The 22,520-nt window shown below is 47.3% G+C and overlaps 10 protein-coding genes across 10 annotated transcripts; 4 read left to right on the top strand and 6 right to left on the bottom strand.

Annotated features, from left to right (window-relative positions):
* Nucleotides 1-180: 180 nt before the first annotated feature.
* Nucleotides 181-579, top strand: FPRO_03646 (uncharacterized protein; the record flags this gene model as incomplete). The annotated part of the gene is made up of 1 exon (XM_031226119.1): nucleotides 181-579. One exon carries the CDS (start codon nucleotides 181-183, stop codon nucleotides 577-579), a length of 399 nt encoding a protein of 132 aa, XP_031076687.1.
* A 549-nt stretch (nucleotides 580-1,128) lies between these two features.
* FPRO_03647 (uncharacterized protein) lies at nucleotides 1,129-2,614 on the bottom strand (the record flags this gene model as incomplete). The annotated part of the gene is made up of 3 exons (XM_031226118.1): nucleotides 1,129-1,905; nucleotides 1,962-2,344; nucleotides 2,407-2,614. 3 exons carry the CDS (start codon nucleotides 2,612-2,614, stop codon nucleotides 1,129-1,131), a joined length of 1,368 nt encoding a protein of 455 aa, XP_031076686.1.
* A 1,290-nt stretch (nucleotides 2,615-3,904) lies between these two features.
* FPRO_03648 (uncharacterized protein) lies at nucleotides 3,905-4,795 on the bottom strand (the record flags this gene model as incomplete). The annotated part of the gene is made up of 1 exon (XM_031226116.1): nucleotides 3,905-4,795. One exon carries the CDS (start codon nucleotides 4,793-4,795, stop codon nucleotides 3,905-3,907), a length of 891 nt encoding a protein of 296 aa, XP_031076685.1.
* Nucleotides 4,796-5,535: 740 nt separating this feature from the next.
* Nucleotides 5,536-8,313, bottom strand: FPRO_03649 (uncharacterized protein; the record flags this gene model as incomplete). Its single annotated transcript, XM_031226115.1, has 1 exon — nucleotides 5,536-8,313. The coding sequence occupies one exon, from the start codon at nucleotides 8,311-8,313 to the stop codon at nucleotides 5,536-5,538; it is 2,778 nt and encodes a 925-aa protein (XP_031076684.1).
* A 464-nt stretch (nucleotides 8,314-8,777) lies between these two features.
* Nucleotides 8,778-10,337, bottom strand: FPRO_03650 (uncharacterized protein; the record flags this gene model as incomplete). The annotated part of the gene is made up of 3 exons (XM_031226114.1): nucleotides 8,778-8,999; nucleotides 9,049-10,059; nucleotides 10,107-10,337. The coding sequence occupies 3 exons, from the start codon at nucleotides 10,335-10,337 to the stop codon at nucleotides 8,778-8,780; spliced, it is 1,464 nt and encodes a 487-aa protein (XP_031076683.1).
* Nucleotides 10,338-13,266: 2,929 nt separating this feature from the next.
* Nucleotides 13,267-14,422, bottom strand: FPRO_03651 (uncharacterized protein; the record flags this gene model as incomplete). The annotated part of the gene is made up of 5 exons (XM_031226113.1): nucleotides 13,267-13,517; nucleotides 13,575-13,683; nucleotides 13,735-13,765; nucleotides 13,824-14,097; nucleotides 14,155-14,422. 5 exons carry the CDS (start codon nucleotides 14,420-14,422, stop codon nucleotides 13,267-13,269), a joined length of 933 nt encoding a protein of 310 aa, XP_031076682.1.
* A 322-nt stretch (nucleotides 14,423-14,744) lies between these two features.
* Nucleotides 14,745-16,821, top strand: FPRO_03652 (uncharacterized protein; the record flags this gene model as incomplete). The annotated part of the gene is made up of 2 exons (XM_031226112.1): nucleotides 14,745-16,007; nucleotides 16,057-16,821. The coding sequence occupies 2 exons, from the start codon at nucleotides 14,745-14,747 to the stop codon at nucleotides 16,819-16,821; spliced, it is 2,028 nt and encodes a 675-aa protein (XP_031076681.1).
* A 255-nt stretch (nucleotides 16,822-17,076) lies between these two features.
* On the top strand, nucleotides 17,077-18,510 carry FPRO_03653 (uncharacterized protein; the record flags this gene model as incomplete). The annotated part of the gene is made up of 1 exon (XM_031226111.1): nucleotides 17,077-18,510. The coding sequence occupies one exon, from the start codon at nucleotides 17,077-17,079 to the stop codon at nucleotides 18,508-18,510; it is 1,434 nt and encodes a 477-aa protein (XP_031076680.1).
* Nucleotides 18,511-19,012: 502 nt separating this feature from the next.
* On the bottom strand, nucleotides 19,013-20,371 carry FPRO_03654 (uncharacterized protein; the record flags this gene model as incomplete). Its single annotated transcript, XM_031226110.1, has 5 exons — nucleotides 19,013-19,081; nucleotides 19,134-19,333; nucleotides 19,387-19,787; nucleotides 19,850-20,236; nucleotides 20,292-20,371. 5 exons carry the CDS (start codon nucleotides 20,369-20,371, stop codon nucleotides 19,013-19,015), a joined length of 1,137 nt encoding a protein of 378 aa, XP_031076679.1.
* A 456-nt stretch (nucleotides 20,372-20,827) lies between these two features.
* FPRO_03655 (uncharacterized protein) lies at nucleotides 20,828-21,919 on the top strand (the record flags this gene model as incomplete). Its single annotated transcript, XM_031226109.1, has 5 exons — nucleotides 20,828-21,083; nucleotides 21,134-21,241; nucleotides 21,294-21,418; nucleotides 21,484-21,568; nucleotides 21,621-21,919. The coding sequence occupies 5 exons, from the start codon at nucleotides 20,828-20,830 to the stop codon at nucleotides 21,917-21,919; spliced, it is 873 nt and encodes a 290-aa protein (XP_031076678.1).
* Between the last annotated feature and the right edge of the window lie 601 nt (nucleotides 21,920-22,520).

Here is a 22,520-nt window from a genome sequence, read left to right as displayed (position 1 = left end):
TTCCGGGCTGTCAGCATAACGTTTAAGCATGGCAAATAAGAATTATCAATTCAAGGCATTAGAAATACATTCTTTGGATATAAATGATGATAGAGGTCGTAATTAGTAGTGTATTCAGTATTTAATTCACATTTAGAAATCATATTTGTTATCATACAAAACCAGCAATACTTTCTCAATATGTCCGAGTACGGCTCTTCCCAATTTCTCTCCCGCGGACTAAAGATCTTCGCCGTCTTCTCCATGTTCACTGGAACTGTCGATTTGATTACCGGACATAAACTCGTCATACCCGAATCAGAGCGAGCTCTCCTCCCCACCCCAACCCTTGCCTTCGTGGACAACCAGCTTCGCTTCTTGGGAGCAATCTGGAGTGGATATGGAATGATTCTCTGGTGGGCTAGTAGCAATCTCCAAGCGAGGAAGATTCCCCTTTCTTTGCTCGGAACTGCCATGTTCTTGGCTGGTATTGGTCGCTTGACTTCAGGGCTGAGTCTAGGCTGGACTCCTTCGTGGCTCAAGATTGCTGCTACTGTGGAGCTCGTCATCCCTCCTTTGATCTACCTTTTCGGATTTTAAACGTGTGAAAAGAGTCCTTATGGATACGTTGGTCTCGATGTTTGTTCAAGGTCAATCAGCCAATCGTTGATCGATAGTAGAGACTGAGAGTGACCAAAGTATAGGCATTGGCACGGGGAAGTTGAAGAATGAGAAGCCGATCTTCATTTTACACATTCAGCACGATTGCCACGGCTGCTGCTGTTATACGACTACGGAAATTACATGAAAAGGTTCAATAGGGCCAAGAACTCCATCTCAACTTAGAGAGAAACTTGTATATTAAAGCATAAAATAACTACTTTGTCTCAACTTTCCCTTGCTATAGGTATGATTTGAACGGTTCTGAACTGAACACGTCAGATAGCAAGGCGAATTCATTGATTTTGTTGCTCAGCGTTGGCGAGATGCTACAGTTGGAAAAGTTAAACATGTAAAAATACAATATAGATAAAACAAGCCTTGGATAAAGTCTTTATAAAATGGTAAATGTACAAAATTTATCTTCCTGATCTCCGAAAGGCATAATAGGTAGGTAACAGAAAGTTAATAGCGAGTCTTTCTTCCAGCTTATTTGAGAGGACTGCTCTTGCGGTAGTCACAATCTGCCCTGTCAAAGGGGCTTCCACAGCCAGTTTCGTCATCATGCTCAACAAACACAGCAGGCAAGTTGAAGAAGCATCGGGGGATCTCTCCCTGAACAAGGTTGCTAGTGTCAACTTCATCACTGTCGCCCTTGTTCAAAGCACAGTCAATCAAAGCCTTGTAGTAAGGCTCGCGATCACCCAGACCGAAGGAAGCCATCTTCTCGTAGATGTCAGCGCCAACCTCGGTCCACTCTCCCTCGCGATTAGGGTTGGGATCGTTTCGCATGATGTACCAGCAGTACTCCTCGCCATCACGGAGCGGCAGCCACTGTCGACCAGTGGAAAAACCGCAATCCTCACGGGAATCCTTACCGCCGAGCTTATCGGCGACAAGGTGGAGCTTGGAGGCCTTCATGACGTCGTTGGCGACCTTCTTCTGGATGTTGTTGGTGATGGAACCTAGCGTGACGCGCACGGTCTCAACGTCATCGTCGAGAAGGAACCAGCCGCCGTTGAAGAACTTGGCAATCTTGGTCTCGTATGTGTCCCACTTGGGAGCGGGGAGAGAGTTATACTCGTCGTCGTTTCTGCCGCCTCCGGTAGCGATTCGGAGGGTGTCCTCGAGCTTGACTGAGGCGGACTTGAATAGGTCGGCAAGGCCGTCTGATATAGTAGCGGCACCATCATCCTCATCGTCGCCCAAGGAGAGACCGGACATAATACCTGCCAGAATACCCATACCGGCAGAAATACCGGAGCCCTATATTAGTGATGGTCAGCAAAGGAAAAATCGGGACTGGAGACAAAGTAACATACCACTCCAGGAACGAGGCCACCAAGGGCATTACCCATAGTTGCAGCCGCCGAGAGCCAGCCTTTCATATTACCTCCTCCATTTTCGTTTCCGCTAAAGTCCTTGAGCATCTGCCCGATCTTGAGGCCGTTGACGAGAGTCTCAGTCGTCAACTGGCGGTGCAGCTCGGCGAACTTGCCATGCATACCCTTGACAGCCTGGAAGGTCCAGTACGAGTTCTTGCCTACAAATGTCTTGCCGTACTTGTCGAACTGCTCCTCGCAGCCGATGCCGCCCATGGGGTTGCAGCTGGTGCCGATGAGAGCGCAGCCACTGGCACCAGACTTGCCATCAGTGCCCTCCATGACCTGATCCTCAAGATTTTTGAGCCAGTTGTTCTGGTGCTCTGTGGACATAGTGATAAGCATTCTATTTAATGCTTAGGTTTGGTGAGAGTAAGCTACTTACCCCAGTGGCTTTTGATGAACAGTTCAAGTGATACACCAGCGGCTGTGTCTTCCCACAGCTTGTCAACACCCTCGACGGTCTTCAGGTCCCATCCCTTGCAGAACTTTTGCTTGTCGTTGAAGATGTCGTTCGCATCGTCACGTTTGGAGAACAAGGGTGAAGCTTCTGTCGCGGCGGCTAGAGCCAAAAGAGCGGTGGTGGTCTTCATGGTGAAGATGTTCTGCGAGAGATGGATCGAAATGTGAGGAGGTAAAGCGAACTGAGCCGATGAAGACTTGCCTCTTTAAGCTTTCAAATGCGCGAGAGGGCACATATATATCCTACATATTTCATGGTCCAGCCTTTCCGGTACCATGTTATGCTTGGCAGCTGACATGAACCTTTGGCGAGATGAGGCTTGGCATCGCAACACCCTTGGAGTTCTTATGTATACTACGGAGACCTGTGATGCATTAAAGATTACAAAGGATTCCTGGCCCAAGCTTACAGCCACTGTGATGATCCGATTGATCCTGGCGCGTAAGGCTATAAGGCGGCTGTTGAGGTGGGGGACTTTTATGGAGATGGCGTGGCTATCACAATTAACGGGCCAGGGACCAGGCCAGGATTTGGATCCATAACCAGGTACATGCTCTCAGAATTCAAGGACTTCTGTTTCTTACAGGAGCTACTCTACTGAGGTGTAGGAAGCATTCAGTATAAGGGGAAGTGGAGTCGTAACTAGACATGCCATCACAACCGAGGCCGTGGCTGGAAGGAGAATCACATAATATTGCTTCGTCAAAGTTAAAGCTAGAAATAAGTATAAATATCCGTAGCTATTGTGTAGACAAGTAACGGCGGCTAAGTATAACTTGTCGTAATTAGCAACCCCCAAATTGTCCAGGAGTAGTCGGCGTAACTGATATTCCCGTACATCCGTTCAGCGCGCTTTATAAATGGATCCTCGGATAAGTCGGGTTGCATCCTACAAGGCTGAGTTGGTGATTGAAAAGTGCCGCATAGCAAGGATTAGTAACTTCCCGGCAGGGCGTGAAACAATTCTCATTAACCGGATCCTCGATTGTTATTTCCATCGCAACAGAGTCATGGGGGAGCCACTCCCCCAGATCATGACTCGCCAGCTCGCCAATGATGCCTGGTCATGGTGGGGTCCGGCAGATGTATGTCAGACGGAACCCCCTGGCATTTCACAAAAGCCCGAACTTGTGACGTTCGAGGTAGCAGTAAGTCTTACGCCAAGCCAATCCTTCACCCTTCAATTTATTAATAATAAAGCAAACTGCATGAGATTGTTAATAGAAACCAGCTGCATGCTCAGCCTCACTTGATGCACGGTTGACCTTTGTCTTTGCATCGATTCTAAGTTGTCAAGATTCTAGATACATCTATTCTAGCCTAATAATGGGAATAATTGTGTAGAGAAGTCTCACACTGATTTGATAGGCTTGAGAAAGTTAGGTAAGCTTGTCTGTCAATGACCCGATTCCAGACTTTTCTAGTTCGGGTTGGGCCAAAGAGAACCACCATTATTTCCGTACTGACACTGCCTGTGATCACTACCTTGACAACCACTGTCACACCCCAAATTTCCCTGGTTGACGCCATTGTTGTTACCGATCTGATTGACGTTGGCATACGCATAATTATGGTCGTAATAGGTATCAGAGGCACCTTGACCCTGACCAGCGGGACAGTGCGTGTGAGTTTGATAGTTCGCGTATCCATTGTGATAAGACATCAAGGGCTGGTACCAGATAGAATGGCACCCTGACTGAACATTGTTCCACTGGCATGTTCGCGTATCAGTCAAAGTATGCGTCTCGCCCCAGGAGAACTCGAAAGATGCTTCAATGACTTCGCCAAACTTGGCGCTCAAGCCAACAGTCCAGGTTTGAGAAACCGAGAAACCAACTGCAATAGCCTCGGTACACTGATTGCAGTAGAAGCAGCTTCCAACTTGGTGCCAGGCCTGGTACCAGTATCCCCAGTCATTCTGATCCCACCACCGCTGGGTCTCGCTCCTGCAGATTCGAGGGGCAGACTCTCTCTTCGTGAGGTCGTTGATGAATGCGGCAGACCCATCGCGGACGGTGTGCCCAGGCTTGTGCTCGACGCTCTTGACTTTGTTCTGACGACGGATATCTTTCAGTTGCTCGCGGGTGTATTTGTTGCGATGGACCTCGACGGTTCCATCAGGGTGAACAATCTCCGTGATGACATCGGAAGATGGTCCGCGGATCTTGAGGCAGATCGGGTCCGTAGTACCTTCATGGCACTGGATGAATGTAGCGTTCTCTGGAGGCTCGGTGTTGTCCAGCCTGATAGCGAGGGGCGTGGCATAGCCGACTGCTACAAAGGATAGAACAAGAGTATTGAGGAAAAGCATGATTGTTGATAGTGGCGGGTTCAAGCAGATGCTGTTTCTTGAGGATGAACTTGAAAGTCTGATTCTTTACATAAATTGACATTCCCTATATATACTAATGTTAGGCATCGATTCAAGCTTTATCGAACCTGGCTTTGAAGCTGACCACGATATTATCAACACCTCTCTTCGCCTTCCATACTACATAAGATGCCGCATATCCGTGAAGTAGATATAGAAATAATATTCAAAATGCCGTGTATCCGTAAGATAGAGCCATTACATGACTTCATAATTCAGCCGCGGCGGCCGACGCCAAAGGGACTTGCTTGTTTGGGTGATTTAAAGCCTTACAAAGCAGATTATCTTCAGCTGACAGGTGTTCTAGAATCAATCGAATAAGCGGCCCGCTCGCGGGTATTGGGGGCTGCATAATAAGTGGATAATGTTTTCGTATTCAGAAGCCTCGAGGAGCAAGAAAACATCAGCCCTCGATATGAGATGTCAAAATAAACTCGGTAAAAGCTATTCTAAGCCTATACTAGACTTATCCTAAACTTATGCTGAGTTACCTAAATATTTTTGTCACTTAGGACCAAGGTCATGTGTTTTCTTTCCTGCCCCTGGGAGGGTATCGTTGTGGCTCTTGGTGCTGGAAATGGAAGGTGTTGTTCACAGAAGATACTACTTATTAGCTCCGGAATCAAGCCAATAACACTCATCGTAAGCCAAAGATATGAAAAAGCCTCATAAATCGGTATCTACATTGAAATTTCACTGTTCAGCTGTTGCTCGCAGAATTTCTTCAACTCCTCCCATCCCTCCTTTTCATCGCCGTCAAAACTGACTAGACCATCGATTTCTTGTAGAAGTTTGCCCCCGTTGGTCTTTTCAAGGCCCTGGAGGCTCAATCTAGCGCCTTCGTCTGAATCCGTCTGCATGTCTATGATAAGCCGAGTCAAAGACAGCGACGCCTTTTGCCGAATATTCCTGTCATACGCAAAGTAATCACTTCTAAATGGCTGTACGATAGCGTGATAAAGTAAGGGGTATGTGGTCTGAAGAAGCTTTCCATCCTTTTGACAACTAAATAGGTGACTGTTCTTTAGACGGCGCGTAGGTTGGCAATCTCTTAGCAATGCAAGATTTGGATGACGAAAGAGTAAGCTCTTCAAAGATATCTTACTCTCCAAGACGAAACGGACGACGTTGTCCATGCCCATCTCGATGGCAAGAGTGAAAGCCAACGAGAAGTCGTTGCAGTATCTGCGGCACTTCTGGTCATGCTGTAAGTAACGTGGAGCTCCCAGCCATGGTGAAAGACTCAATTGTCCGAATACGAATTGGAGCCTTGACAGGAGATGTAGTGTAACTGCAGGTGAGTGACCCTCTGCATCTCTGAGAACCAGAGGATATAACGCATTGAAGAAGATATCGTCAGAATCCGAGGGTGTAGTGGCCATTCGACACCAAATCTCGGACAAGACTGCATAGCTATCAAAGTTTTCGCGTTCAAGGTCTCCGAACAGGCGAATAGAGATTTCTGGCTGCAATAACATGTCGTAAACAGTTCTATGCATAAACTTGATAATACAATCTTCAATATTGGTCTCGTCGCGGTGGCCGTAGTGGACTTCAAGCAGGCCGCAGCATCGGCCTCTGAGTCGGCCCTCCATCACCCGGCATTGGGCTTCCATTTCTGACAAAGTGATCTTTTCAGGACTTATTCCTGATAGGCTTGGATCCCCTTTGAGTCCCTTTTCGTGTGTCAAATATAGGCCAAGTGTCGGAATGGGGTCAAATCCTTGGCAACCTTCATTTGTGTAGATGAGATGTATGAGCCTCATAGCGTCTTGCTTCCATCTTGGATCGATATTCTCAAGCATATGCTCAATGAGGTCCTCGAGTTCCTTGGGTAATTCGTCAACTCTTGCCTCGAGCTCAGTTATGGTACAAAAGTCATCACACCCTTCGACAACAGCTCGGCAAGAAAGAATAACCCAAAGAAAGACACCAGATGCCTTCTGTACAAGCTTTTGAGTGATTCTGTCGACTTGATACTGCGATTGATGAGATAATGATCTCATATATGGATGGGAAGCCACGGTATCTTGGATGTACGTAGCGACATCGCGCTTTGTCAAGTCCTGTAGGTTCATCTTTGGCTTTTGCCCAAATGTAGTCATAAATGCTGGATGTGGTCTACTCGACACCAGAATCTTGACATTTGGGAACGATTCAAGCTCGCTGATTAATCTTGCAATATCGAGATCTTTTCCGTCATACTCATCAATACCATCTATCAAGAAAAATATCTTCTTGTCAGCATGGAGCGCTGAACACAGAACCTTCAAAGCATTTGCCATTTCTTCAATGGATGGGACCTCGAGCTCAGGGTAACTTTGATGATTGTAGCACGCTTCTCGCCACATATGCGGAAGAGCGTGCTCAGTAACACTTGGGTCGTACTCCAAGATCTGATAGAGCAGGCTGCGTAGAAGTCCAGACTGTGACTTTTGCTCCGATTTCCCCAGGGCGTAGAAAAAGAAGTTTGCGAGAATCACGTCTGAGCCATTGGCCCACGTTTGAAGGAGAGCATGCGTTTTAACATGCTCATGAAGATACTTCATCAGAGTCGACTTGCCGCTCCCGGCCTTTCCAGAAAGCCAGTATAGGCCTGACGCGCTCTGTAACCAAGTGTTGAGATCATCCCACTGAAGATAGTCGCTAGGGGGGTCAAGAGCCCACTGTAGAGTCTTGAAGTGAGGACTCTTGATATTGACCCTTCGGTCGTCGTACCAGCGGAACCAGAGGGCGCGGATAACTCGGGATGAGATAAGTGCAGACTTGGCAGCAACAGCAGCCTCACCGATGCTTGGTCTCGTATTTGATGTCGCTTCGATGACCAAGTCAAGTTCGGCAAGGTCTTTGAGGTGGATCAGATCATTTTTGAAGAAAGCTGTTTCAGATACTGATGGCATTGGGATAAGATTATTCAAGGACGTATTGAAATATGAAAGGTGGTCGATGAGCGAGTTGAATTTGTCCTTATCGACGATGATCCAGCGGAATTTCTTGGTAACCTTTTTGAAGTTACTGTGTTGGCCAGCGTCTGAGGTTTGGCAAGGCTCGATTTTTAGCTCCTCAAACTGTTTGAGGAATTTTGCGAATCGAAAAGAGCTGGCGCCTTGATAGCGTGCCGTCGGCTCAGTGCCGACCTTTTCGACTCTTTTCAGACCATAGTCTCTTTGTAAAGCCTGGCCTTCGCTTAGCAGGGCTTTGATGCTTTCCAGAACCCGTGAGACGATTTGCCGAGTATCCGGATTGCACAACAGCACGTTAGTGGAGTCTTGCTTCAAGAGTCCAACCCGGTCAGACCACTGTAGGAAAAGCATCTTTTCCACGTCGAGCTTCGTGTCCATTAAGGCGGCATCTTTCCCCAGGTCGCGAGCTGCTGTGATCATGGAAAAAAGGTCGACGCAGTCTTTGAACAAGCTGACTAGGGCCACAGCCCCGATGGTGAGGCCAACCACTTCCATAGCAACTGTATTACTGCACAAAAGAGAGGATGGAGCTGCTAATTACCTTGGATGAACGGAACAGCTACAACCAATTGCCAATAGCCAAAGAAATGTTCCGAGTCACATGGCACACACAGCCTCCTTCGCATTGCATGCCTATTTAAGCAGGAAACATGAAGACCTTGACCCCAAGCGACGAAAATCTTTAGCCTAATCTAGCCTAAACTTAGGGGACTTCTACTGAGTTTATTTTATCATCCTCGTCTAGAATCTTTACTTTTCTTACTCCCAGAGGGCAGGGTTAAAATGTTAGCCAATGAGACATCCCAGCCCCCAAAGTTTCAGATGGCCAGAAACAGGGTCGTCAAGATAAACAAAGCGTCATACCGTCCATATGACTTCGTGGAATTTAAATATAAACGACACAAAAGATTGAAATAAAGATAAGATACCTAGAATCTGGGCTTGGCGATGGAAATCTCTTAGTAAGTGTAGTGGAATCTCGGGTTATGCTCTCCAAGCTCCTCAGCTTCCTCCTCAGTCAGTCCCTGGATTTTATGATCCTCCTTGCCTTCGACCTTTCTCTTATTCTGACGACGGAACCAGGCCCAGAAGGCCATATAGATCAGAGACGACATGGCGACCAAGGCCATAGAAACGGCGTGACCCTTGACGAAACGAGGACCCTCGTGAGTTTTGTACAACTGATTAAGTGTTAGCTGCGGCTCTTTGAAGGGGATAGGCTATACCTACAAATGGAGCTGGGATTCCTGCAGAGTTGCCAATGGTGAGCTGGAGACCAGTGGCGACAGTACGCTTTCCATAGCGCGGGTTGTTGCTGGGAAGCCAAGCAAGAGGTAAACCGACGATGACATATAGTCCCATGGCGGCGAGGAAACAACCGAAATATCGAACGCCAGATGGAGCTGGGCTGACCAGAAGAGCGTATCCAATGGCGCAGACAAGGCCGAGGATGACTGTGAAAACGGCTCGGCGCTGAGTTCGATCAGAGAACCATGCTACGACGAGGTAGGTGATCGCACCCATAGCGTAGCAAGGGATTGTCAGAGCCTGGACCTGAGCCGTGTTCCAATCACCCAACCCTCGGATAATCGTTGGCAAAAAGGTGCTGTATCCATAAAGAATAGTATCTCCTCCAAACTGACCAATGCAGAAAAGCCAGATCTTCCAATCCTTGAGACCAGCGTAGACATCGGCCTTGTGCATCTGATCCGAAGACTTGGTATGTCCGATTTGTCGCCGCATTCGTGCATCGATGAGTTCGCGTTCGTTGATGGTAAGGTAATGAGCTGAATCAGGATCATCTGCAAGCCAGAACCAAACAGCAATTCCAAGGATAAAAGTTGGAATTCCCTCGATGATAATAATCCATCGCCAACCCTTGAGCCCAGCTACGCCATCCATGTGACCGATACCGTAAGCGAGAAGGCCGCCGAGAGAACCTGCAATGGCGGCACTGACAAAGAGATAACCGATTCGAAGGGCGTATTCGCGCTTGGTGTAAAACATGGTAAGATAAATCGTAAGACCGGGAAAGAGACCGCCTTCAAGAGCACCAAGAATAACACGGCATGCGACCAAGCCCTTGAAATCTTGCACGATACCGGTAAGTGTGGCGACGATACCCCAGGCCGTGGTGATGAACGCGATCCATCGCGAGGGTCTGAATTTCTTGATGACGAGGTTTGATGGAAGCTCAGAAGCGATGTACGTAACGAACAGAACTGAAACTGCGAGTTGATACTGCGTCTGTTAGTATAACCAAGAAGTTCTCATTGATGGATACTCACCTGATCGCCCACCAAGCCTAGATCCTCTTCCATACCATAGAGTCGCGCATTACCAATATTCACACGATCCAGAAAACTGAGAAGGTAGAGCAGCATCACAGGCGGAACAATCCACATATCCAGCTTTCTCAAAAGCGCCTTCTCAGCAACTGGATCGATGTAAATCTCATCTTGGGTAGTGCGCTGCTCCTCGATCTCCTTGTCAGGGAGGCTATCAGGCTTTGAAGTCATAGTGGCGAATCCTTTGACAGTAACCGCAGATGAAGTAGTTGATGAGATGAGATGATGATGATGATGGAGAAATGCTGAGCGACGGGACCCAGTCAATTTAAGAAGGACGAGTCTTATCTCCGCACGGTGGTTTACCCCGGATCTTGGAGAGGGATTTGTATTTGGTAACGAGAACTATCTTCGTGCTGTAACCCCAGAATCATCGTGGCAGGGATTTGGGGCCGGGGATCGCTGATTGACCTGCCTGTCTTGGTGGAGCTGGCGTCGGGTCGTGAGGGATTTGCCGATGGGGACATGATTCAGGACCGGCAACTTTTGACTTGCCGGGTGTGCTTCTAGAACGAACGCTAGATGCCATGAGACGTCATTTTTGTTCAGCTCGGCTGTTGAAAAATTACCTCGTGCTACCGGTATCAATATCCATCGGGTCATATTTGCTCTCTTTTATCACATGAGTGCGATTTTAGTTGATCGATTGGTGAGACTCACGTATTGCAAGCTGCCAGCAACGTCTCGGTACGTTTATCTACAGCACCACTTATCTTTCCCGCTATCTTTTGCGGTTCCACAGTAAATGCATGGAACAATGATGGAACGTTAATGATCGACGTCTGAGCTACGCTATCATCGGAAGATAAGATATCACGCACTTACATGGCCGTCTTCAAGTTTCTGTTGCATCTAACTATGACGTGCATTCTCATCCGATACTTAGCAGATTAAACGCTGTAAGTATTGATCTCGAAAATATTACTAGGTATAACAAGTTGGGGTTAATAAATACGCTTTCAGTGACGGGCCTTAGTAGCGGACTCCAAGTAGCTTGATATGTATCGCCAAATGACCAAAACACAAGGAGGCTGTAAAGTTTTGTCCCGACACAGGATATCTATCAATATAAATTCTCATTCAAAGCTAGACTCTAGGCTGATCAAGAGTTACGAAAAAGGCTTTCGATCAAACCATATCATAGTTCAAGATTGCTGATGCTGCTGTCTTGTCGGGGCTTGTTGAGAGAATGAGTACATAGATTTCAGATTTCGGTACCTCTTCTAGTGCGAGACAATCAAGGAGAATGAAGTATCTCCCTTGTATCTTCTCGAGTTGTAAAGTTTGTGCTCAATCCGTCCCAAACTTTAACGTTGGATTGCACCACTAGGATCGGCTACGAGGACATGTGGCTCAGATCATCAAATGCATCGTGTCGCAAGGCAAAACGAGTTCAACAATCAGACCTCCTGATTTTCGAATCGAACTTTGGCTCCAGAAGTCTGGACATTACCGCTGCGCCAGATCAGACGATGCATCTTCGCGGAAGGCACGAAGATACTTTATCACGGGATCACGTTGTTAGCAGAGTACTTCATCAGTGCCACGGTTCACAACACTTTGAGAGCTTTGAAAGGGATGGAGGACCAAAATAAAAGCCAAATAGATGATGCGCACCGGATGAGCAAAAAATGGGAGCCATCACTGGACATCCCGTCTGCCATACTTCAAGACCACTGAACAGACGCCCTCAGACGTGGTTTTATCCAAGGGACTTGAACCCTCTTAGCATAGCTCTTAGCCTCAGCAGGACTGTGAAAGTATCTTCATTGGGATGGAAACTGCTGCGCTTTTACGACTTAAATACCCATTTCTCAAGTTATATTGGACAAGAGCTGGAGGGTATGGTGGACTGTTGGCTACTTCCTGTATTGCGAGGTGGACTGCGGGACAACTGAATGACTAATGCCGTACCCGACGTGGCAGGACTGCAGAACCACGCGAAAGATAAGTACTGATAGTACTTCGAGAGGCTAGCAATATGGGCTAAAGGTCAAGTCAAGTGAGGGACAAGAATTGGCTGGTAAGTGAACGTTTCAAGGAACTCCTTTATGCTCAGAGCCACCAAGTGTTTGGCCAGGGAAACCGAGCAACTTAATGTTTAACTGTGCAAGACCATAATTTTAGACTTGCTTCTCAGGATGTATGTAATAACCTGGTTGATGATATATGCACTAGGACGTGATGTTCAAGTATGATATATATATATATATATAATTTGCCATTGAGATAAGTGGCGTGCAGTTAGTCACGGCGGGAACCCAAACTGCGCCATGCGTGATAGTCGCCAGAAACATCAAAGTATAATCTTTGCGGAATGACTTTCTAAAAAAAAAACTTTAATATTTTTGGAACCTTGTTGCTCCACAATGGCTCAGCATATGTAAAGTGCTGTCTACCCCCCTCGCACAAAAAGGCAGTGGTTGCACCTGAACCCTCTTGGCACCAGGACTGTGGAGTATCAGGAACTGTGATGAGACGTCCAGTCAGTGGCAGCGCCTGTCGATCCGGTCTATCTTGGACTTGGAAAGAAATGGATTAGATCTGAGTTCCTAGTTACGCGTCCTCTTCTGAAGCATTATGACTTTTTGACACATATTGAGAAAACATCCCGCGCGGCGGTGAGAGCACAATGGCTGCAACCCTAGCTTTTCTTTCGACGGTCGGACTTTGGAACGACATACTAGCAAAGCCTGAACTGGCATATGATGACGGATCTGCACGAGCAAAGCTTCTGGATCCTCTTTGTGAAACGAAAGTTCGAATTCGCAAATATTCTCTGGATTCCGGCTGTATCAAAGCTTACATGGCGCATTAACCCGTACGGAAGTGATGGCATCTGCCAGTGCAAGCCTCCGAGGATTCTGGAAAGGCTACCTTTGTCTTGCCATGCTGCAAGCAAATTTCAAAGGATGTCCTCTAGCAAGCTATCATCGAATATGGCACCTTCGAGAGATCAGAGCCAATCCGTTAGTCCTGACAATACGCCGGCACCGACCTATTGAACGGCCGCCTTTGATTATCCCGCCGTACAGTTGCGGACTACAAAAGGAGTACCTCATATATCGTGTCAACTCCTATATTCCTAAGCCACAACTGATCACGATGCACCCCCTTTCTCATTATCCCCATTTACCTCGCCCCATGCCTTAGCGATTTTGTGCTTCCTTTCATTGAGCAAAGACTGATCCCGGGCGACATATCTGCCCCCGCCTGGAATTCTGGAGTCCGTGAAATCCCGAATGGCCGTAAACGAACGACAGACATGGCGCTGATCTGAATCGATATAGTTATGTTCAAGACCCTCCATAAACCTCGTGGGTATCAGAGTTGTACTTCCATAGCATTGAACTGTTTGGCGGAGTATTTCTATGCAATGTTCTTGTACGAAAGTCAGTTATCAGTCACCAAGAGGGGTATGTCGCATATCGAGATACGTGCCGTTGTGAAGCGCTCCGTGAAGTGTATGAGACTTCGGGGGGTAGTATTCGGGACGCAACGCCTTGCGAAGTTCGTTCTGTTACATCAGTGCTGATTCTGACGATCAAACTGGGTCTCAAAGGCTTACAATACAGTGCAACGTGTGAAACATGTCGAACCTAGCAACCATGAGCTCAGTAACCACCTCTTGACATCAAAACTTGGCGATACTCATACCCAGCTGTATATCCTCCCATGTTCTGATCTACAAAGTCTTCTCGCCTATCTCCCCAAGCTCTTTTGGCCTCCTCCTCTGAGATTGAGAAGTAGCGTTTACCAATGAGCCGCTGCCAGTTCTCATCAATCTCGTGGCTGGGTTCACCAACGTATCGCACATTTTCTGGCCATGGTGCCGTTTCATCTGCATCTTTCATCCAGGGCGTACCATTTTTAAGAAAGTGTGGACTGCCCCGAAATTGTATTTCCTCCAGAGGAACCTTTATGGGGAAAGCTGATGACACAAAAGTCAGGGATCTTGACTGAGAAGCCTACGTTGGGATTGACTTACCGAAATCGGTCTTGAAGTTTGTTTCATACGTTCCAAAGCGAGATTGAGCCCGTAGTTTGGCAGTGAGAATGACTGTTGAAATCGCAAATGCCACTGCGAGTATCCAGGGTAATATAGAAGCGAAAAAGCATGAGAGGTTCCTCCCTTGGTGTCGCCTGGATCTTGCGTCAAAGATTTCTGAATCTGAAGAACCGTCGTTTAGCGATTCTGTCTCTTTTGTCTCAACAGGAATATATTCCCTGTCTGTCGGTCTAGTTGAGTGATGCATCGAAAGAGTTAATACAAGGAGGCCAACATTAGGATGTCCATGAGAGATCGAACACTGTGTAACGGCCAGGCGATGACTGACTCCTCCAACCTCCAGATGGCATAATGACCTGAGGGCAAGACATAACCCCGAACTCTTGGTGCAGCATGACAAATGTACAAGGGCTTACCCGATTGGCCATCAGCTTAAGGGCCCGGCTTGCGTGATCGTCCTGCCAGCGTGCATAAAAGCTCTTTGGCCCCCACGACAGGATTATAAAGACCCTCGGCAAGAACGGCACCTGGAAGTATACACAAACAGCGGATATTCTGGAGATTTCATAATGGCCTCCGAACAAAAAGTCCCTGTTCCTCCATCCTTCGTAAATCTTACTCCCAATGCGGTACTAGCCGAGACCGAAAACATCTTTAACTCGACCTCAGCTCTGCACGACGATCTCGCCGCTACATTCACACCCCCAACAGCAACCTTCAACGATGTTATCCGCCCCATCGTGGATGACACCAACCGCGCCGCATGCCGCCTGCGCATTCTGACGACGCTACTGGGACAGTTATCACCGGACAGGGAACTTCGTGATGCCGCTCGTCAAGCAGAAACACGTGTCGCAGCAGCTCAAGTCAAGATCCTAATGCGACCTGACATTGCATCCTTAGTGGGAGCGATATACGAAAGAGAAAAGACGGCGCCGGATGGGAACTTAGATGGACAAGATCGGCATTTGCTTACTCGCATGCATGGCGAGTATGTACGTTCTGGGTCGCTTTTACGAGGCGACAAAGAGCGGAAAGAGCTCCAAACCGCTCTGGAGGAGATTGATCGGGTGCGATCTGCGGCTCAAGCTGCCTTCACAGAGGACGAGGGTGGTATCTGGTTTGACCGTGCAGATTTGGCGGGCGTTCCAGAGACTATGCTTGCATCCATGCCTCAAGATGGAACTCGGATACAAGTGACGTTCCGAAATGCTCATGTCACCGCTGTGATGCGTCACGCAATCAGCAGCGAAACTCGCCGCCGCTTCGCAGTCGCAGACCAGCACCGTCTTCCCGATAATGTAACCCGCCTAGCTACTCTAGTCGCCTTACGTGATAAGGTTGCTCGTCTCTTGGGGTATGAACACCATGCGGATCTCAAGATCGTGAATAAGATGGCTCCAAGCGTTGACTACGTTGAGGCTCAGTTGGATGATCTCCACAGAAGGCTCAGGCCGCTTGCACAGGCTGAGACTGATAGGCTGATTCAGCTCAAGCAAAGGGACTTTAAAGAGCCTATAAGTGAGCTATACTCATGGGACAGGGCGTATTATCTCCACAAGCAAACTCAGGAGAGTTTCTCCGTGGACCACGAGCTCCTTGCAGAGTACTTTGAGGCCGATCACACTCTTCAGCGGATGCTTGATGTGTTCCACGAGCTTTTTGGGATCGACTTTAAGCTTCTTGAGACCTCGGTATGGCACGAGAGCGTCGTGGTATATGAAGCCTGGGACTCGCCCAGTGAAGGGGGCATGTTTCTTGGACACTTATATGTAGATCTCTTTGATAGAGAGGGCAAATATGGTGGGGCACACCATGTTTTGATTCAGCCGGTATGTTTATTTTCCATATCTTTATATATCAAACTGACTGCCATATCAGGGTTTTACTGAATTAAATGGTGAGAGACACTGCCCGGCATCGGCACTCGTGTGTAGCTTCGCTCATCCATCACCATCTCGCCCATCTCTGCTCCAACATAGCGAAGTAAAGACCATGTTTCATGAACTTGGACATGCCATCCACAACATCGTTGCCAGAACCAAATATGCCATTCCTCACTCGCGAGACTTTATTGAAATTCCAAGTATCATGCTTGAGAACTGGGTATGGCTCCCAGACGTATTAGTCCGTCTTGGTTGCCATTTCAAGAGTAAACAAGCTCTACCCCAGGAACTAGCAAAAAGTCTTGCACGAACGAGAAATACAAATAGAACTAATATCATCCTGGCTCAAGTCCAGCCAGCTCTCTTTGATCTGGCGATTCATACACCTCCAACTCATAAAGCAGCGATTGAGATGGATACAACTGAGATATGGAACAGAACTAAGAGGGATATCCTCACGCATAGCTTTGGGCCGAACCCACAAGATTGGGGAGCTGGGCAGGCACGGTTTGCACATATGTTTCGTAAGAATGATGGTAGTTACTTTGCTTATCCGTTATCCATGGTCTTTGCTGCAGATCTTTTCAGGTCTAGATTTGCAGGAGATCCTCTTAATCCTGAGATGGGGAAAAGATATAGATATCAAGTGCTGGAGCCGGGGTCAAGTCGTCCGGAGATTGATATTCTGAAGGGCTTCTTGGGGAGGGAGCCGAGTAGTAAGACTATTCTGGATGAGTTAGATCAGAATAGTGACGGCTGAGACACAGAAATATACGATTCAGAACATTTTTTTATCCGCTATAAAATTCAAAAGTTATATGAACAAAATGGAAATCTGACAAACCATATTTGGTATTTGCATGGTTATAATGGGCTAATCACCCTGGCCCTTGGCTTATATCCTGGTGTCCCCCGCATATCATCTGCTCAGGTCACCTACACTAGACATCTTGTATCACAGCGCAATTATTCCTTCAGAAATTCCTTCTAGACTTTCTACACAAAATCTCAAATTATGGCAGGCGGGATTTTGCTCGGCAAGCAAGAACCCAAACCACCGACAACATGTCTCAAAGACCATGATAAACTGTCTTCTCTGGTCTCTCAAGCTCGAAGCATTAGCCTGTTCCTGCTGCCAAGCTTCATATCCCAAGGCCCAGCCCCAAAAGAATGTCCCCAGGCGCGATCGTCTTCCTCTCCAACATTGTATCTGGACGGACTTCGTGGACTCTTCTCCTTTCTCGTCTTCCTTCGCCACTTTCTCCTGCCATGGGAAGAAGGCCTCGACACTGGTTTTGGTCAAAATGGGAACATGTCATTCATCAAACTTCCCATCATCAGACTTGTCTATGCTGGACCTACTGTACCCATATTCTTCATCGTCTCGGGATTTGTACTCGCCTACAAGCCACTGAAACTCATCCACAAGAAAGACTACGACGCTCTTGGGCTGTATACCATGTCTTCAGTGCTGCGTCGGCCATTTCGACTGTTTTTACCGCCTTTGGTTTCAACATTCATTGTAGCTATTGCAGTGAGTGCGGGACTTTACACTGCTCCATATCAGGATATGCCGGGTTGGGTGCCCAGACATCCCGAGCGCCTTGGATCATTATGGGTGCAGATTGGGGACTGGATACGATTTGTGGTAGTCGACCTGACCCATCCGTGGAGTTGGAAGTCCCCGATGTCTGAATATGATAGTCATCTATGGACGATTCCAATCCAGTTTCGCGCCTCCATGATTGTCTATCTCACACTTCTCGCCTTAGCAAGAGCCCGTGTCTGGGTTCGAGGGACAACAATCATCTTCTTGTGTCTGTATGCGCTGCAGCAAGGAAGATGGGAAATGTATCTGTTCTTCGCTGGGGTATTTCTCGCCGAGAGGAGCCTCAAGAGTCATGATAGTTCTGAAGCTCAACCCAGTGATGGCGGCGAATCTGCTACAATTCGAAGTCCACTACGGTTCTCACTTTGGCAAGGAATCATCCCCAGATTTTTGTTTCTGCTCGGACTATACTTGAGCTCATACCCCCGAGCCAGAAATGCGGGATTCTCTACACCCGGTTACTTATTGCTATCATCACTGACAGATCGATACATCTATTGGCAATCTTATGGCGCGACCCTGATCTGCTGGTCTTTGAGTAGAGATAGATTGCTCCAGAAACCTTTCACATCACGCCCGCTTCGATACTTGGCGAAGATCTCATTTACATTGTATCTAGTTCATGGCCCTGTTTTGCATCTCTTTGGGTATTCTATGGTACCTGGTTTCCAGGGCTTGACAGGCAGCTCTACTGAGTGGAAATATCAGTCAGGGCTACTGCTAGCCCTCGCAGTGTTGGCCCCTGTGGTTGTTTGGATTGCAGACGTATTTTGGAGGGCGGTAGATAAGCCTTGTTCTGTCTTGGTTGTTCGTACTATAGAGCCTTTCTTTATCGACTAGAACAAATTTAGGATTTGTCGACAGGTTACTTGTCTAGCTTTCTCTTCCCCAAAAAGCGGATTGTGGCACTCACTTCCAAGGGTTGGTCAATGTTGCTGCCAAACCTCCCCCGTCAGTTTCGGCTTCTACTAGCCGCTGACATGCAGTTTCGTAGAGCATCACCGCTCTTAGTAGCTATCACAGGAGATACCGTTGCCGCTTGATCCGTAACCTACTGTCAGATAACATAAAAAAGTGCAAATCAAGGATCATCACCGGCTTGAGTTACATAATTCCGCCCCCAAGAACTTTTGGAAGCTGTGGGTGAATGGCGATCTTCTGTGACCGCTATGAGTATTACCTCGCGCTGGTGTCTTAGAGGCTTTCCGTTTTTTGTCCGCTTTAGGCCATTTAAACGTCGCTGGGTGCATGTTTTACATACCCTGTCGACTCTGCCGATCTCCGAGTGTTCATTGCATATGTGGAGAGTGACGCTTGCTGCAATGCTCACACGTCTATTGGCTTACTCATAAGGGTTTAGCCGACGGTCCGTGAGCACGTAATCGTAGTCCACTATCACACTACCTGTGATCTGTACATGTTCAATAGCGGTAACAAAGAACCTCCGACTGAGTGGCCATTACTTCATGAACCCGAACTGGCTCTGACAGATTACCCAGCGAGATAACATCGTCCAAACTGGATCCCGACAGGGACTCGTTGGCATGTACCCTGATATTCTGTCTAGGACCCTGATAGGTCTTGGTCCTGCTTTCGATATCCTGCTGCTGCCATAGCCACCATAACCGATCTACCTGGGCGTGATGCAGATAAAACACAGGATCTACAACAATAGTGTCAGAAGTTACTGCACGGAAGAGACAACCGTGATCTTACCATTCGGTGCCGTCAACCCGTAAAAGTCCCCTCGCACAAACTGGGGTATCGAGTTGTGAGCTTGGACTTCAAGAGCATCAACAAATTCCTCGTATGATTGGAGGCTCAGCACGCTGTTGATAGCGTCGATCGTGACTCGATTTTCCAACTTGGTCTTTTTCTCACCCCCCTGGAATCCTCGGCTGAGACAATGAGGATTCTTCAAGATATCGAATCCATGTCCATTGGACTTTGACTGCCAGTGGCGGGTTGCATTCGCAAAGGGACCTTCTGTAACACAGTGGCCCCCAAACATCGTGGGTAAAGAGCTTCGGCTTGTACCATTACCACCGAAACCATCGGTAGGATCAAATATCGGAGAGGCGGCAAGGTCATGGGCGTCCAACGCCCAGTCCCAGTACCTAGACCAAATTCGTTAGTCGATCTTCATAGACGAGGGTCAAGAGGCACTTGTCAGACTTACGGCAAGGATCCGTGAAAATCGCACTCCTCTGTTAACGCCTTTTCATATGTGTGGATAAAGTATCGATGCCAGGGTAGGAATGAAGCAGCGTAATGAGTGACAGTGCCTTCGAAGACATGCATATAGGCAAAGTCATCGTAGCGACTACTCCCCGGCTCAAAGTGCGATTCTTTCTCAGCTAGACAGACCACAGCACCGATGTAGTCTTGCTTCTGTGTTTTGTTCAGTTCCCTCCACTCCATTCGTCTCACCGGTTGTATACAGCTTGTTGGAGCTCTCTTCAGTGAAACTCCCCAAGAAATGATGATTCCCATGAATAAGACTGCAGCGAGGCAGATGCTGATGAGACACGAGTTGTACCTGGAATCATTCTCTTTTTCGATATATCTGTAATTATATTAGCAAGCTGGCTAGAGTATCTAAGATGGGCCGTGAAATTTACTCTGGCTCATGATTTACCAGAGGCTGGTACTTCCACTTTCGAGACAAGACTCGCGAAATCCTTTTGTAGAGTGATTCCATGATATTAAAAATGGTCTATAGAGAGCAAAGATTCAAGAAATATCGAAAAGAAAATGAGAACTTGGAATCAGACTTCATTCCATAAATCTTTGAAGGACTCAAGTCGACATGGTTTTCACGCCATGACATGGGCACTGGATGTGGCATTGAATGCCACTTGCGGATTGGGTTAGTTAGCTTGGACTACTGTGTCACATCGGTTGAATCCTAGTAGATATCTCCAACGCTATCATCAAATCGTTCTCCTCTTACTGCGGAGATCTGACAGGGTAGTCGGGGTTGCACAAGACAAGACAGGCACCCTCCCCACTTGGACATTGGGGGCTTCACGCTTGACAAAGATCAACCACAGACGCTGGATCTTTGTGCTTTGGTCTTTTACGCAGTCGGTTCTTGAGATCCTCCCCAACTCCCTTTCAGTTCCGTATCTCCCTTCTCCTCACTGCCCACAGCATCATGTCCTTCAACAAGGAGATGGAGCAAGACGCCTTACTATCAGAAGACGCAAATAGGTCTTCATTCTCTGATTCAAATGTTGAGTCACAAACTGAAACGCATCCTTTCATACAACCACCCAGAAAGGCTACTTTTTCGAACCTATTTTCATGGCAAGCTATTCTGATACACACGGGTATTTTTATTGTTTATACCATATTGATGCTACTCCTCGTAGTTCCTGTCTGGAATTCCCGTGAGAGAGAAGTCGCGTACAGTAAGTTATCAAATCCGCTTTTCAGTTTCCTTCTCACACAGTCTTATCAGTCCCGTTTAATCCTGGACCACAGGCTCAGGTCTTCCAGCACAAACACTCGGTCTATGTTGGCAAACCGTCATCCCAGCTAGATGAGGCTTGGAAGGAAATGCTAAAAAGTAAATATCTTTGCTCTCCACTTGATGTTCTCCCAGACTAACGTGTCATGAGACTCTAACATTCGCATTAAAGAAGATGAGATGAATCACATACCTGGTAGAAAGGAGCAGGCCATCGAGCTGCCCGATGGAGGTTATTTTGCGACACTCAACGTTTACCACAATCTTCACTGCATTGTATGTTTACATCCTCAAGTTCTCTCCATAGGGCCTGAGCATTCCTTACAACATATTGCTTACAGAAACGCCTTCATCATTATATGTATCCAGATTACTACTTCCCTAATATCACAGAAGAACAAAAGAGGGCGAATGAGTACCACAACCGTGAGTTCACTGGCTATTTCTTGCCGCATCTTCTCACTGACGAAATATCCAGATCATTGCTTAGATATGCTTCGACAGAGCATCATGTGTCAAGGCGATATGCAGCTTCTGACGATGAAATGGCGGCAGGATGGCCGTATTCCAACCGCAAACTTCACATCGCCTCATCAGTGCGTTAATTGGGGTAGATTGGAGAGCTGGGCTACCAGTCGGAGGATTGTCCATCTAATGGATCCTGGATATTTGAACCATCCGACTTTAGGGCCAGCGTATCCTGATGGTCATGGAGATCTGATTGGAGAGTTTTTAGGACATAGCAACGCCTCGACAAGTAAAGATCAGGTTCAATAACTGAATCATTCCTAATAGCGATATCGTATTATAGCCTAAGCTAATCTGCGCTGTGCTACTCCCGAATCGACACAGGCATCTCCCTGATAGCTGTGGAATTGGTTCCCTATTCTTTTGTTGGCCGGCAGTAACACTGAGCTGCTCAAGCCTAAAATCAAACTTTAGATTAGACTGATCACAGATTCCACAATGAATATCCTAAATTATCCTAAGATTTTTTAAAAGTTCCTAAATCTACCTAAACCCCTACCATTGCCTGGGTAAATGCCAAGGTGAGATCGGCCTACCTTTCATGTAAGCTTACAGGAGTGCTTCTAAAATTCATAGAAAACTGAGATCAACTCCCCGTCCAATCTTTGGGGTCGGCTTTAACTGGTTAAAGGGACACGTCAGATGATTGTCCATCATAGATGCCGGATTGCCGAGATATATGCATGGATTGCCCCCAGCAGGTGCATGCACACACCCAGCATGGATTCAGATCCCGCCCCCAACTTCATGCATTCCCTGCACTTGACATTCAACTACAGCACGGCGGACTCGTATTCCGTTCCAGAAGATCTACAAAGAAATATCCCTACGGGGTGATTCATGAAATCCC

Source organism: Fusarium proliferatum (genome assembly GCF_900067095.1).
Source record: "Fusarium proliferatum ET1 genome assembly, contig: FPRO_scaffold002, whole genome shotgun sequence".
NCBI lineage: Eukaryota > Fungi > Ascomycota > Sordariomycetes > Hypocreales > Nectriaceae > Fusarium > Fusarium proliferatum.
Note: the sequence above shows the minus strand (reverse complement) of the source record. Positions and strands in the feature narration are given on the sequence as shown.